The sequence below is a fragment of the Lepisosteus platostomus genome, chromosome 17, assembly GCF_059453375.1.
Source record: "Lepisosteus platostomus isolate fLepPlt1 chromosome 17, fLepPlt1.hap1, whole genome shotgun sequence".
Classification (NCBI taxonomy): Eukaryota; Metazoa; Chordata; class Actinopteri; order Semionotiformes; family Lepisosteidae; genus Lepisosteus; species Lepisosteus platostomus.
This window is the reverse complement of record NC_142627.1, coordinates 12,480,768-12,497,346: the sequence shown is the minus strand read 5'-3', so window position 1 is coordinate 12,497,346 and position 16,579 is coordinate 12,480,768. Positions and strand designations below refer to the sequence as shown.

Below are 16,579 nucleotides of genomic sequence, written 5' to 3'. Positions count from 1 at the left end.
TTTGTGGAGATTCAGGCATCTACTATGCAAGGGAATGACAGTTAGGCTTGGGCTATTACTCACCATTGTTGGAGTAATTCGTACAATCTTGCAGCACCCCAGTGTGAAACATGCACATTCAGTAAGGGGCACATCTCCAACTCCACTACCCACTCATGTATTTTTAGTGTAACTAAACCCATTATAAAAAGCTCTTGCCAGTTCAAAGGAAAATCAGGCTGCTCCTGTAAGTGATGTTGGCTTAAAAGAAGAAGCTCTTTTCTCATACCAGAATTTTCAATCCAATGCAGCAGAATACAAATGGAAACACTGCTGTAGGAGGTTCATCCTTCAAAGGGCCTATTAAACCAATGTGTCCCAACTACTTGGGAATTAAAAATCAAATGGTACTGTTTGTAAGAGTAGTGAGTTTATCGAGGGCAGCATAGTGGTGCAGTGGTTCATTGCTACGTCACAGTACTGGAGCCCTGGGTTCAATTCCCAGATTGCTGTCTGCGTGGAGTTTGTATGTTATCCCTGTGTTTATGCGTGTTTCCTCTAGAGTCCAGAGACATACCGGTAGATTAACTGGCTATGGTGTAAATGTGTCTGTGCATGTTTCGGCCCTGCCAAACATCCATCCCTCCTTACACCTGTTGCTTGCTGGAATAGGCTCTGGATCCCCCACGACCCAGTATTCGATAAAGTGGTTAGAAAATGAGTGGATAGAATGTTAACGGCATTCTCCTGGCTAAATTTAATTTCGAACTTACATTATCTGTCTTACCTAATGTTCCCCTCTAATTAAATCGTCGAGAAAATTTCTCAGTTCTCTACTTTATCTGCTGGAGCTCCTGGTGCATAAATTTACTTCTCTGTGTCACCCAGGTTGGTGCTGCACGTCGGTAATGTGTGAAATGCATTCTTTCATGTGCAATGAGCTTTTGTGATACTTAGGCATAAAAGTGTTACATAAATCCAATGAAATTATATTGCATTCTGATGTATGTCTTTTTGAGCCTTTGTTTTTTGTAATAAGCTTACTTAGTCAGGCCTGCAGGACATGTGTAATTGGTTTGCAAAGGAGTTTGTGTCAGACTGTTTTACAAAATACCACTGATTCACTTGGCACATGCAGCAGCTTGTGGAGGGCTCTCTAAGGGTTGGCATATTTGCGTGCGACTCATTTAAATCTGGATCTTATTTATTTTTTCTTAGAGATTGGAGATCCTTGGAGTGAAAGATATTAAAGGAAGCAAATAACACAATTCAATATACTGGCAGGTGTTTTGCCAAACGCTTCTGTTTCCATTGAGACTGGTCGCTTACAGGAGGCAGATTGAGCGTTCTGGATATCCTTCCAAACATTAAATGAATGATTCACTCGTGCTGAGGTTTGAGGGTCCGGACTTCATAAATAAAACCATTGCTCTTTGTTTGCTGGATATCAACAGCTTAGTGAAAAAGAATATCTACTCATAAAAGAAAAAGCCTGCTGACAAAATAAATTGTGTGGAAGAAAGATGGTCCAGGCAATTTGGAGTGATATAAATGCACCAAAAAGTACCTGGCTCATTTTTCAAAATCACTGTGTTGGTCCCATGTTACAGAAAAGCACATTGAATGATGACAATTTAAAAGAAATGACAAAATACACAACTTTAAAATGTCCTTTAAAATGTACAGTATTATTCTTGTACTCTGTGTTTGCTTTTAAAGCCTGTTCGAGCTTGTTTGTAATTATTTTATTGCCATTTTAGTTTTGTTCAATGCTTTATAATGTTTTTAAAAATGAAAATCTAGTTCAGCTAAATGTTTAATCAGTTTTTCTGTTATAACATCTAAATAATGGTGTTCACTGTAGTAAATAATAAATAATAATTCATTTTTCTACCATGATTTCCAAAAGGATGGGGAAAAGTTAAAGAGGAAAAATAAATTGTGTCCCTTAATTTTATTTATTCTGAAGTTGAATATATGATCATCGAGTCATAAAACATTGATGGTTTTTAGTACCCTTCTAACACTATCAGGTTGATTTTCAAAGTACAAATGTTCCAGAAAAGGTTTATTCCCTGCTAAAATGAAAAGAGACACAACGTTTCTGCTATGGGACCTTTTTTAAGCATGAGGGAGAGAGGGAAATCAGTTGCTAAAGATGGGAGAACAAAAGTGAGATGAGGGGAGGAGCTGATTTTCTGAAAATCAAAAGCAAAGGGTCAAATTCAGAGGTGCCAAACCTGTGAAATATTAGTTTCTTTTTTAGCTTCAATATCATTAGGAAGATATTTTCTCCATATACCATTGATTCTTTCTCATTTATTTTACCTATCAGTCGAGAACAAATTCTTATTTAACAATTGGGATTTCAAGACCTATTTATACAAACAGGGATTTAACTGGAGCTTTTACTGAATGAAGTACGGTATAGTTCTTTACTCAAGGGAATGCTCAAGTAGCAGCGTACTTCAGCTATTACATAGTGCTTAATATTTAATGTTACATTTAATATATACTAAATGACTTGCACCACTATACTGCACTATCAAAGCAACACATTTAATTTTTGAATGATTCATTTTTGACTTAATATACTAAACAATGTGAGCTTTCATAGCAATTAGAGTGCTGTATTAACCAGTTTAAACTATTACAGTCAGAATTAAAAAGGTAAAATTGTAAGAGAGATCATACAGTATGTGAATGAGAATATAATATATATAAGACATTAAAGCAGTGATTTCCAGCTTTGGTCCTAGAGAGTACAATTCCATTTTTTTTTTAAATATTAAACATCTGAAAGTTATTGATAAATTACACGTTGTCTTTACAATGAAGGGAACTATGTCTTTGAGGACAGAATGGTACCCAGATTCTGATCCCAGATGATCTCTAAATTACTCAATTTACAAATCGAGATTCTACAAATGTTAAACTCATGTTCCTTCTCTTAGTATTGTACCTAAAAAACCTATAGGAACACTAAGAGAAAACAAAACTCAACTTTGACAAGGACACAAAATGAAAATCAGAAAACGAATTTCGGTTAAACTGTAGAAAATCAGGTAGACAATTGTTTTCTAAAATCATAATTCGCCCACTGCAATACATATTTGAAAAGAGGTTACGGAGGCAATTTAAAATTAATCGTTTGATGAGAATCGTTGAATTACTGGTTTCAATCCACAAGAATCTCTCGATTATTCAAATAATACCCTATTTTAAACACACACATAATTTCCTGTTTGCCTGTGGCTGAGCAGGCCTACAAACTCCCACGCCCGCTGCGTTGCGGTCGTACACTGAGTCATGAGGGTTTTGCTTTGATTTCCCCGATGCCTTTTTCCAAACGCGTTCTTCGTTTAAGAGTATTTTGTCCTTTACAGCATCCCTCCTGGAGTTCATGCTTTGTCAGCTGACAGCGGTAGCGGAGTTTGAGAGTTTTTCCTTGGAAAGATATCCTGTATTTACTTCTGCTGCGGTGGCACCGGCGCAGTGAAAGTCAACAGTTCACACCGTTCAGAAATTCACACTGACATACGCAAAAATATGTTTCCCCCCCCCCTTGCGTTTGTCCAAAAGTAAGAAACCTAAATAATAAGACTGCGGTTGAGCTGGTAACAGGTGCGGATCACAACAGAGCCACAGGAATGAACGATGGCATCAGTGAGAGTGGCTGTCAGAGTCAGGCCGATGAATCGGCGGTAAGTGTCTAACTACAAAAATATTTTCTTCGCATTTAAGTTTTGAATGCAAAGTCTTTCTTTAAAAATGTCTTCTTACCTGCTTTAGCGTCTCCTCTTGTAATGTTAAAGAATTTAAGTTGCAGCAGCGTTATTCACCGTGTATTCTTTGCATGCAACGCGCTACATTGTTTTTATTCGGTACCTTGTATACATTTACACGAAGTGTTTCGAAAGTGTAGAACAAACTATCCACCCATGTTGTTTGAAGCTGACAACGTGGTATCTTTCAACTAAGCAACAAAAATGCAAAACATTTCGAAGGTCTGAATAACTGCTTCTCGTTTAGTAAATGTTTTATATAGCGTCTTTGCAACACATCTTCCTATCTGTTCAAATATTCCTCGATCGGGAAACAGACTGGGGATTTGACATAACGGAATGAGAAGCATATTCATTTTTAATTTTGCTCTCTTGCTATAGCATGCAGAAAAGCAATAAGAGAAATGCACAATTTGACGGTGTCAAATTGCGCTCTAATTCGAAATAACTGACGTCATTAAAGATGGATCTGAAGTTTGTTTGGTGATTCACCCCACCTCGCCTCCAATGTCCCAGTGTTGCGGGACAACAGCAGAGTCAGCTGCTGTGAATTGCGTAATGTCGTGGTACTCTGCAACCTCATCTTTGTCAAGACTGACCTTCATCATAACTTCAAAGAGAAGATACCTTTTTTTACTGCTCTGCTGTTTTTATACTATGTTTGCTGTGGATAAATACAGAACAATTTACCTGAGCATATTACCACACATATTGCATTGTATATGTGCAGTAAAATGTCTATGTGTAATTTACATTGTAATTTCATAAATACATTTAGAAAACTGCATTTTGAGATGAACACCCGCAGAAATGCATTATTAGAGACCATCACTGTTTGCTTAAATTGGGCTAGCAGAACCTAAAAGCTTGAAACTTACTTCAGAATGGCTATTAGGGTATAATAGCTGTACTGCTGAAAGTTCATTGTTTGCTCATTATCTTAGGTCATTAAAGAGGGGTAACATGATATTTAAAGGAACTGCGTTTCACATACAGTATCAGTGTTTTACTGTACTACAGAGTCTGAAGTGCCTTAGTTATTAGAAAGACAAATTATTGCTCTGGATAGGGATGACTGTTAAACAAATTATTAATTAAGGATTTAAGCATACAAAAATGTAATCTTTAGAAAGTTATATGAATACAAAAATAATCAGAACCTAATTTCCATGTCTCTGGTTTTATGTTTTTTTTATTTACAACCATGCTCCTTTCTTGTTAGACAATATTTGCCGTGAATGTTAATAAGTATAAGGCAGAAATGAGGTTCTGCTTTATGTTTTTGTAGCAATAAAACATGAAAATAACTTTTGTTAACTATGACACAGGAGGTCAAATCCTGTGTTGCCTGATGAACGTCTAGTGTTAATCACCATTCTCACTCTCAGATAGGCTGCTCTTATACAAAACAGCCTTTGTTTGTTTTACTGTAAGGGCAGGTTGTAAGACATCGTGTGCAAACAGAAAATTCCCATTTTGCTTGACTGCTTTGTTCTGTGTTGTTTTAACCTTTGTACAGACTTAAGTTCTTTAAATTTGTGCGTAAAACTACAATCTGGCTTGTATTCCATAAAGAGGGAGAGGGAGATCATGTGGGTGGACGGGACCCACACAACATTATTTAATGAGAATCTTCATGACTTAAACTGACGACTGTTTGGGTGTGAAAACATGCAGTGGAATTACAAATAGCCTTAACCCTTTATTACAAAATGGTTAAAGCTAATCTAGTTGTGCAATAAGTTTTAAAACATAAAGTATTTTCCCTTCATACGTTGTTATGCAGTACAGTTTAAATAACCAGCTTCTTTGTCCCAACAATGTTTATGATGCTTGTCATGGATCAAGAAAATAGTTTTACTGTGTCCTTAGCAATTCCTTCCAGAAAGGGGTTCTAGCTGTTAACTTGACCAACTAAAAGTCTCCAATCATTTTTACATTTTATGTAGGCAGAACAACAATATCGACATTACAGGCTATACTAATCTTCCTCTAATTGAATCTGTGCTATTGTAGTATGTAGCATAAAGTATGGCTCCATTTTTTATCCTATAAGAGTAAGTAATGTACAGGGATATACTGTGCTTTAAATGAGATCTATAGTAAATGTCAATTAAATAAACTTTTAGACCTGAAGATTACTAACCGGATCTTGAGTGACAGTTGTTTTCTTTGTTCTACTTTGCATGCCAGTTCTCTGCTCTGGAAACCTAGGACAGGGCACCAAGTTTCAATTTTGATCTAAGGCTCTAGTACTTCATTGTTACAGCAAGACTTCTCAAAGAAATAATGCTCAAATGTCTCTGGACTTAGCTAGTTCAGGTGAAAGGTTCTTGTAAGGCGACATCTGCAACAGATGAGTTAATAATAATAATGTAACGCTTACGGCCGACAAGCACTGTGTAAGAGCCGGCGTACCAGAGCAGGTGACGTCACCGCCCTTCCCTGTGATAGCAGGACTACAGCTACTGGGCTATAGAGAGATCTCTCTTTAGCTCACGGGGCTAGGTCGCTGCAGAGAGACGCGGGAGTCCCGGGTTCGAGCCTCCAGTCAGGATGGGGCCGACCAGATGCGGCAAGGGCGCCCGCCTGAGCCCCCGTTGCGTTACATTGGTGTCAGAAGCGGGGTGGGATAGCCCTTCGCCGGGGACGGCGATTTAAGCGGGGGAGAGTGTAACGCTTACGGCCGATAGGTACTGTGTAAGAGCCGGCGTACCAGAGCAGGTGACGTCACCGCCCTTCCCTGTGATAGCAGGACTACAGCTACTGGGCTGTAGAGAGATCTCTCTTTAGCTCACGGGGCTAGGTCGCTGCAGAGAGACGCGGGAGTCCCGGGTTCGAGCCTCAGTCGGGATGGGGCCGACCAGATGCGGCAAGGGCGCCCGCCTGAGCCCCCGTTGCGTTACAATAATTAACTTACACTTATATAGAGCTTTTCTGGACACTCCACTGAAAAGTTCTTTACAGGTAATGGGGACTCCCCTCCACCACCACCAATGTGCAGCATCCACCTGGATGTTGTAAAATGGTATCTCTTGCTATATTTAACATTTAATTAATGGTGTGCATTCAGTAGAAGTTGAAGGATATAGTTCTTTGAATTAAACTGTTTTCGATAATTACCTAGCTCCATCTTCACAGTATATAATCTTAAATTACAATTTTGCACAATACATTTTTAGAAAAATATAAGAAAAGTTTATTTAATTATTTTAAGTTGTCTTGCAGTAGTTGCAGCCACCTGTACTTCAGAGAAGTACCTAGTGCTGTGTGTACTGTATTTATAATGCCAGAGTGTATGTGTTTATTAATTCTATGTACACCAGAATGCTAGCATTTCCATTTAGTTTTTGCTTGTGTCCTCTTTATAGTTTTATAGTACTCTTTATAGTTTCATTATGCTTTTTAAATAATAAGAATGAACTTTTTCGGAAACTCTGTGTAAGTGTGTAAAAAACAAAAGTTCTTGGGAATGTGGCCGGGCACCTTGTTCTGTGTTAATGAAGCCAATACCCTGGTTTCCTTCAAGAAACAGCTGGTTGAGATCTTAGGGCCAATGAGTTGCTAAAGTCCAAATTAGTTTGATGGGCTGTAAGGCCTCCTCCTCATTTATAATTGTTCTTAATTACCTATAAGTATGAAATGCCATTGAAACCTTTACCATAACAAAATAGGAGACCTCAACATGCACACGTGCATTTGACTAAACCATAAATGGCAGACATCAAGATAATCTGTCTCATGCACATACCTTCTATACAGTATGTAATTGTATGAGTTTTCTATATGAAGCATTTAACTTTCTATTCAAAGGTAATGACACACTGGGAAAAGTGTGAGAAGATGTCCATTGAAAAGACAGGAATAATATTATTGAGAATAATTAAGCAATAATGATCAATTTACAGTTTTGTATTCTATTATTCCTTAATAAAGTCTTGTCATTTTATGATAGGGAGAAGGATTTAGATGCCAAATTCATAATTCAGATGCAAGGGAACAAAACTTCAATAACAAACATAAAGGTAAGTATTTGTACTCTGTTTTCTTTAAACTGGATTTCCCTTGTCATGTTTGTTAGAGTAAATGTAAAAATAGCTGGCAGTGGGTATTAAGTCACCCTGTCACTCTCCTATAGAAGATTTAAATCTTATCTGATCTGGTAAATGTAAGACACAAATAAAAGGAGGGAAATAGCACATAAAAAACAAATATGTTCCTCTCCTCTTATTTTACTTATGGTTTAAAAAATATATATGTTCACGTAACATTTTATTTACCAGATACCAGAGGGGATCTCAGGAGATTATGCAAGAGAAAGAATCAAGACATTCACATATGACTTCTCCTATGACTCAGCTGATAATAAACATGCAAACTATGCATCTCAGGAAAAGGTATGTTTTTTTCTCCTACCTTTGTGCACTGCAGGTTTGGGAAATCTTTTCTTGGTTTTTGTATTGTGAAAGCTAATTTATTCCCTAGAATGCCAAAGTGCTTCACTTTTTTTTAGAGGTCATAGACATTGTCCACCCCAAAGTTGCTGTGCCACTGGGGTGACACATGGTAATCATTATGCTCCAACAGCCCTATTACACAGTTTATCACCTGGATAAATGAGAAAATGAGAAATTACCTCACCAGCTAAATTAAGGGGGACCTTCTCCCACATTCTGCCCTTAGTGGAAATTAGCAAGGACACTGATTCCCCTGCTTTTACAAACAATACCATGGGATATTCATTGTCCAGGAAGTCAGAACCTCTGTTTAACATTTTATCCCAATTGGAGAGCTACTACACAGACCGTTCACTGTTCACCATACTGGAAATTCTGTCCTAGAAGGATGAGTGTCATCTACTAGTATACTGGCACCACTTACTACCCTATCCCAGTTTTCCTCGATGGTCTGCCACCCCTCTAGCATATGAGATCTGATGAGGTCAAACTACACATTGGCAGCTTTGCTGCTCACAAGAAGGGGTGGAACACCTAGTAGTTACAGTATTGCACAAATAACACTCTAGTGCTTTTTTAACAACAGATCTGAGCATTTAACAGTAACATTTAACTGTAACAGATTTTTATTCATGACTTAAAAATACCTAAGAACTCATGTCCCGTGTTTTGTGAATGAGTATAGAAGTATTTATTGACTTTATTTTAGTACAGGTGGCCTTAAAACCCTTTTTTTCTGGTTGTTAATTGATTTCACAAAAGACCTCAGTACAGATAAAAGAGAAATTTGTGGACAATTATACGTCACGGATTTAAAAAAATAAATTTTAAGGGAGATGCAACCCTCAATACTTGACACCTGATGGATCTTCCTGCCCCTGTATAAATATGGGTCATTAATTCTTCCTAATTCTTCTTGCTTTACTAATCCTTACATGTCTTTTCAACAGCCTCTTGACTTGCTCCTTATGGGGTTTGTGAATTCCCTATCGTCATGATCTGGATTGTTGTCTAGGGCATCCAAGTTGTAGGGTGTTGCCTTTATTTTCTTGATTAAAAGGTCTATGATGACCAAAATCCAAATAACTCTATGCCTTAGTATTCTAGTGGGCCATATTGTACATTAATATTCATTTATTTAGTGCAAGTTTTATATTGTGAATATGTGAAGTGTAAAAGGTTAAATTGGAGTCTTATGATATATGGAACCTGTATCAATTTTCAATTTGGAATACTAATGGATTATTAAGAAAGGTTTCAGGAATACTTTTTTGCAGTTGCTTAAGCAATTTTATGTAAATACAGTAATTTCAGTATATACTGTGTGTGATCTAAAGTATTTCTGTAGTGTTTTATCAGTAAAATATGTATTGAGCTGAATGAGTAAAATACAGACTGTTTAAATACTACATACAGTATGAAAGAACCTGCCAGTAAGTAGAAGATGAGTCATAGAAATGTGCAGTGCTCTTCTCTGAAACCTCCATACTATATAGTATTTCAGCTTGAAGGGCACCATCTATTGGTCCTTTATAGCTGAAAAATGTTGGTGTGAGAGAATGTTACGGAAGTTAAATTTGATTGAAAATCTTTTTCTGCTCTTTAAAATGAATTGTTCAAGAAGTGTAGTGTATTATTATATAGCCTATTAAAATATGCATCTGAAGGCCGAGTTTAACTTAGTGATCTTGGGATGTTTTGGAACCGGCAGAGGCAATAGAACTCAAGTTCTTTTTTTCTGCCTGTGATACCAGCTGCTGAGTTTCTGTTTTCACTTCTTTTTTTTTTCCTTATTCAGCATAGTTGAATAGCCTGCTTTCATACATTGGAAAAATGATAAAGCGAAGCCATAAAGATTCAAAGCAACCTCAATTTGTTGTTTGTCGTTTTAGAATAATGGCAGATCATTTGTCCATTTGAAAAGAACAAAATAAGGAAGTTCTTTTAGCTTTTTCTGTAAGAAGTATACTTCCCTTGAATACCTCTGACAATGAATACATTTTTTAGGATGTATACACTCTATCTTTATTTTTTAATGCATAAGATGTAGCTTTTAGCAAAGTAATGAAACACAATGAATTTTTATTGCTGTATTTAAAGAAATTCTCTGATAGAAGAAAAACCTAAATCTGTCTGAGCATATTGTATTAGTCTATCCTGAAGATAACCGATCACACATGGTGTTTTTGCTGTGGCATGCTGCTGTTAGGACTGTTAAACACTCTATTATCCAACATCATTGTATATTATCAGCCAAAGTTGACCCTTGATCTTATATTGGAAACCTTTTACTGTATTTACAGAACTAATAAAAAGATGGAAGCACAAGCAGTTGCATGTGCAGCATTCTATCTATTGCTTTATTGCAGGCGGAAGTGGGCAGAAAAATCAATGTTAGATAATTAGTGCTGTTTTTCTGGTCTGGTTGTTGAAGGGTTATGAAGTTCTCATGTATTCACTTGTAACTCAAGTTACATGTAACTCACTTGTGCTCTTTTTGAGGGTAAGAGTTGAGGATACCTAATGGCAATAGTTATCACTGAATAATTCATACGGGATTTATATGTGGTTATGCTTTTTTAAAAGAAAAGGCTATTTGTGACTGAGAAGCTCTAATAAAATATTACTAGATAAATATTGGTTCTGTTGTCACAGGAAGCTTTACCTGTGTTGTATAACAAAAAATATTTTTGCCATACTCTTTATGTATGTGAAGTTTTTACATCATTTTAATACCAAGGATGCCTCATCTTTTTATTTCCAAATTATACCTATTAATTAACACAATCCAATTATGAATGAGGTTTGAATGATTGTTGTAGTTTTAATTCCCTTGCAATACCTGAATACAAATATGAATAGTGTGTCAGTTCTAAATCTTTTGAATGGTTGCCACAGATATGAAGGTATCTCCAGAAGGCATTGATTTTTGAGAGATCTAGGGATTTCATTATGGCTTTTTAATATCCCAGAGGCAAAATAATTGAAGTCTTTGAACAGCTGTACCTTTTTGCTAATTAATTTATTTGATAATTATTAGAAGCTAGAAATGCTTGTTGTGTGACTTGTTCTCACTCAGTCTTTCAAAATGCTCAGTGGTGTTTCATCCCTGACATGTTCTATGCTATTTCCAGTCTAGTTCATCACTAAAAGTCAGACTTCAGAAGACAGATTTCTTACATTGTTTTTAAACCATGCAAATAAATCTCTGTAAACATATTGTTTTTTATTTTGATTTAGACGTAATATTTGGACTCCTACAATTTTAAAATAGCTTTTATTTTGGTACATATTTGAGTAGATATTAAGCTGGGAAAACCTGTGCCCCCCTTCACTGGAACTCTGTGTGCTTACAACCTTAATTCTACCTTGAACAGCATTACAGTTACTTTAAGTGTGAATTGTGAGCTGTCAGTTGGACTTTCAATCTGCTATGTAGTTTTAATTACTGTACAAGAATGTATAATAACATGGAAAAAAATAAACACAGATCACAATTAACCCTAAAGGCATTTCCTGACAAGTGCTGAAGGCTGCACTTGATTGTGTAAATGTAAGGACTTGTAGTTTCTAATCCCATCTACTAAATTTCCAAACCCAATTTGCAAGATGCCACAAACTGTCACAAATAAATCTTGTTTTTGTAAAGATGTATGTGCAGTTTTAGATGCATGTTATATTGGATCACTGCTACATTGAAGCCCAAAATGACCTAAGTTAATGCAGTGCTGTGGTTCAGATCTAATGGGATTTTGACACTTCAAATTGAAAAGACACAGGCACAGCAGGTGTTTAGAAAAGTGATCTCTTAACAGTGTACAAGGTAAAATAGTAGACAAAGAACAGCAACAGCAATAGCTTTGAAGTTGACAATCACGACAATAACAACAATTATCTTAAACCATTACAGTAATAATAAGGATAATGTTTGCTATGGAATCTGTTGTCATCATGTCTTCAAACTTAAGTTGCTTGCAGTTTAGGGTATTTGCAGATGTGTTGGAAAAACTTAAAGGAGTGTTTTTTTTTGGTTTGAAAAGTTTTTCATGCACTAAAAATATGAAAACCAAAACCTTTGTGATAGAGCATTAGGATACGGGTTAATGTCAGAGTAGAAATTTTGCATTCTGAAAATAGATTTCAAGTATTCAGGATATGTATTAGCAGGTATATGAAATTTGCATAAAACCCGTTGTGAATAAAGGTATTTCAGATTCTCAAATTGCAGTCTCCACTGTGCCATGTAAACATTGAGAGGAGCACAGAAGGCCACTGCTTGGTTTTTCTGTGATGCTTATTTTCCCCAGACTTTAATTATACACAATCAGTTTAAATTTTAGCAGTTGCTTGTCCATCCGCCTGAATTTCAATTATGATAAATGCTTTTGGGGCAGCCGGCTTGAATTTTAATTAGCAAGTAACTGATTTGAATACATATAGCTTTACTTTTCCGGCCTACTTAAATGTGCAGTGGCCTTATGTAACTCAGTCCATTCTAAATAACTTTTAATATGGAGACTTTATCATTTTGTATGGCTGTGCAGGCAGTTTTGTCAACAGGTCATTTAGCAGAACTGCTCAGTTAATTGATACTTTGCCTTTTGTGCGTTATTTTAAGCCTTTTCTGATTATGTAGAAAAACATTTTGGGTACATATTAATAAAAAGCATTGTTTAACTTAGCAGGAAATGCAAGTGAAGCCAAAATTGACAAAACAAATGAGAAGTATTAATCTTCAAGTTAGAATTTACTTTCATTGCCTCTGTTAGACAAATTATTATGGCTGTTTCTACCCAGGTTATCAAAAAATGTTAATCTACTGTAGTTGTTAAAACATTTTTCACAGAGTCTAACAGCAGCTGATTGTTTTTTCTGTGTGACCATGTTGAATCAAATCACATGTATGATAGATATTGAATGACTCAACTACAATACATCAGGTGTTTACAGACAATTTTGTTCACTTTTCTTTTCAAAGTAAATGCGTCCTTGCTGTTTTCAGCACCTCTTTCCTAGAACAGTTCAGATTAAGAAGGTACAGTCTCAACTTCAACTGTGCCCACTCTTGCAAAAACAAAAGTGTTGCATTAACACCTCTATGACCAAATCACAGATCGAATCTTACACTGGAAATGATAATACACACACAGAAGAGGTCCAGCTGACTACCAACATTTTTCTGGATGGGATTAGGATGTGGCTGCTGAACAGGTTGAAAAGTCTGAATTATCCTTACACGTAGACCTATTGGCACTAATCAGGAACATGTACAGACTGTTTCTGCAGTTCACTGAGCACTTTGGAATGAACTGCAAAGCTGCTGCAGCATTCTGATGAATTGCCCTTGGACAGGTGTTGTAACTCTCAGATGTCCACTTTGTGGCAAGCTACTTCTTGTTCCAGTTACCTGCCACCAAACAATCTGTGTTTGTTGAAAATTCTACTTGCACACAGATCTAGTAGTATCTGTTACTTTTCTCAGACCAGCTGACCATTAAGTGTATGTAATGGTACCTGTTTTGCGATCATTGAAAATGCTACTGTATGTAACAGTTATTCACAAGATAACATTTTTAATCTCTCTATTAACATATTATTGTATTTCAACAATACTAGGCTAAACACAAAGGCAAGTTAACCTCTATGGTTTCTTTTTTAGGATCATATACAGTGATCCATATGAATACACACATAATGGTGATTTAAAGTGCACCAGTGGCTTTGACTTAATATTTTTGTATTTTAAAGGATGTATTCATTGTTATTCATTGTATTTCAGGTTTTTAAAGATCTTGGCTCTGATGTCCTTAAAGCTGCTTTTGAAGGTTACAATGCCTGCATATTTGCCTATGGCCAGACTGGATCAGGAAAATCCTATACAATGATGGGAAACCCGGTAAACAATGAATTAAACATTTTCAATGTTTTGTATGTGCGGGAATTTAAAGATCAAAGTTAATGGGTTGGTCTCGAATAATTTATCAGGTGAAAATGTTTGCATTATTTGCTGTTTGATGTGGAGAAAGCCTCAGATGGGACCACTGGAAAAATAACATGGAGCAAATAACACCAGCAGAGCATCTCATTATCTTTAAGAGTATCTACTGCAGACATACTGTATGTTTCACATTTTGCTATATTACTGTTGCAATCTGGCATTAAATTCCTGTGGTTAATGATTTTTATATAATTTAAAGACATCAAGGTGCTGAAACTGTTAAGATTAGATTTACTAAAATATGCAAAGGGCGATACAGGGGTCATGTCGTAAACATGAAGAAAATCAAGGTTAGCAGATTATAGAATCTGCATAGCAAATACTAATAAGCAGATGAATAGAAAGTAATAATACTTTACAGAATAATGAGCTGTGCGTTACAGAGTTCTATCAAATCCTACCTCCCTGTCTGAATTTTGCAACATCATATATTCAGGAAAGCAAATGGTGTAGGGGGCCTCTGCATGACCCTGGTGGAGATACTGATGAATAATAGAAAAAGCACAGAACAGGAAACATGCTCTGCTTCTGTTTGGAAGCTCAATGAAGGAATTCAGAGAGTCCCTGTTCGTTTGTTTTGATAGGCCGAAAACATGCTATATATAAAATACTCTTCTTCCTTTGCAATATACACCAAAGAAGCTTTAACAAGGGGCCATTTTCCTGCTACTGTAATGTTTTATTTCCTTTGTGATCTGAGCAGTGTAATCTTAATCAGGACTGTGATCATGCTTTCTGCATTGTAACTCTCCTTCATATTCATGATTTGTTTTAATTAAGAAAAAACTGTTATTAATTACCTGCTTTCAAGAAAACAGTAATGTGTAGCATTATGCCTCATCTAACAATATAATAATCACTGAAATTATTTTCCCCTTCAAAATGTTCTGCATTGACTTTATATGAGTTACATGAATTATTATTTAGTAAGAAATGTATTGCAGCAGGTTAACCCTTTATGGTTATTGCTCTTATATTGTAGGAATATATAGGTTTCTTTAATAGGCATTTTTTACTGCCAGTGGGATGTAGAAATCCCAACAGGTGCATCGTGTTGAATACTTACATGTTGATTATTCTGTTATTATGTTTTTAAAATGATTTTATATAATGTGTGTACTGTATATTCAGTATTGTTTTATTAGATGTAATTCAATACAGTTTTATATGTTTTCCAAGCATAATAAACAAGAAACATTCACAGAATAATTATTCAGAGTGTGCACCTTGAGAATGTGGCCAAGATTAATGTATGTAGAGGCACATAGTTCACACCTGCTTCTTTGGAAGATGAACTTTGGCCAGTGTTTGGCACTCTAAGGTATTTTGACATTACTTCCAGAAGCCCAGATTCATAGCCGTTTTCTATTGGTGGGGATGTTCAAGTACGAGCAGGCCAAGGATGAATATATTATACTTCTACAGACAAACTTCAGTCTCGCCTTGGCCACTGCTATTACTGTATGTGCTTTCACATTTCAGGTTCAGCTCCAGTGGTCTGCAAAAATACAGAATCATTGTTGAATCTGACACAATTAAGCATATTTTAGAACCCAATAGAAGAAAGTCAGAGATTTGAGTTTGTCAGAGACTTGAAAGGTTGAAGGAGCCTCTCCTCCTGAGATTGACTGATAAAAACATTCAGTCTTAAAAAATGTTGAAACCTGTTGCCAGGTCACTTTGTGTATGTTTACAGCTACTGGTGCTGTAATCTCCCTGCATAGAAGAGGAATGTAATTTTTAGTGCAAGTAAACCATGAAGTTTACGAGATAAGAATATTGGATCTGATTAATATGAAAGCAGGGCAACTCTTTCATTTTATACAGAGCATTTTCAAATAGTAAAATAAAATATAATAAAACAGAAGTTGCTGTGAACATGTGTTTTTTCTAAAGTTTTCACTTCTTTTTTCAGGGGGATCAGGGTTTGATACCTCGAATATGCGAAGGGCTATTCAGTCGCATAGCCGGAATGACAAGGTGGGATGAGGCTTCCTTTCGGACTGAAGTCAGGTGAGCATCTCTGGGCTGCTGGGATGCTCCTCGGCACTTCATCATTCTAATCTCACACCGCGCAGCCTGCAGTGCAGCCAAACTGTTAATTACTCTGCTCGCCTGGCTTTTCCGGAAAGGACCGTACCCTCATTACTGGGCTACTCTGGAGACGTGGTTGTTTAGCATGTTATAATGAGGTACAAATTATCATGAAGGTCGCTGTAGGACTTCACATGGGTATTACAGTAGTCAGCCTTCAGCAGCTGTTGGTGGAATCTGAAGGTAGTTGGGGATTGGATCAGAAGAGTTTGGCCATTTCTTTAAAAATGTAGTGAAGGTGAAAAGTTGCGTTTCTGTTCAGCAAG

At 36.4% G+C, this 16,579-nt stretch overlaps 1 protein-coding gene across 5 annotated transcripts in view; it reads left to right on the top strand.

Moving 5' to 3' along the window:
* The first annotated feature begins 3,305 nt into the window (after positions 1 to 3,305).
* kif16ba (kinesin family member 16Ba) overlaps positions 3,306 to 16,579 on the top strand; it is a 99,095-nt gene continuing 85,821 nt past the window's right edge. For 2 of the 5 annotated variants that reach the window (XM_088610265.1, XM_088610264.1), the window contains exons 1-5: positions 3,306 to 3,683; positions 7,720 to 7,789; positions 8,048 to 8,161; positions 14,001 to 14,117; positions 16,135 to 16,232. In XM_088610265.1, the coding sequence (XP_088466391.1) occupies positions 3,637 to 3,683; positions 7,720 to 7,789; positions 8,048 to 8,161; positions 14,001 to 14,117; positions 16,135 to 16,232 (446 nt within the window). In that variant the 5' untranslated portion in view covers positions 3,306 to 3,636. The remainder of the gene's footprint in view (positions 3,684 to 7,719; positions 7,790 to 8,047; positions 8,162 to 14,000; positions 14,118 to 16,134; positions 16,233 to 16,579) is intronic. The other 3 variants (XM_088610269.1, XM_088610266.1, XM_088610267.1) reach the window with 2 other exon arrangements.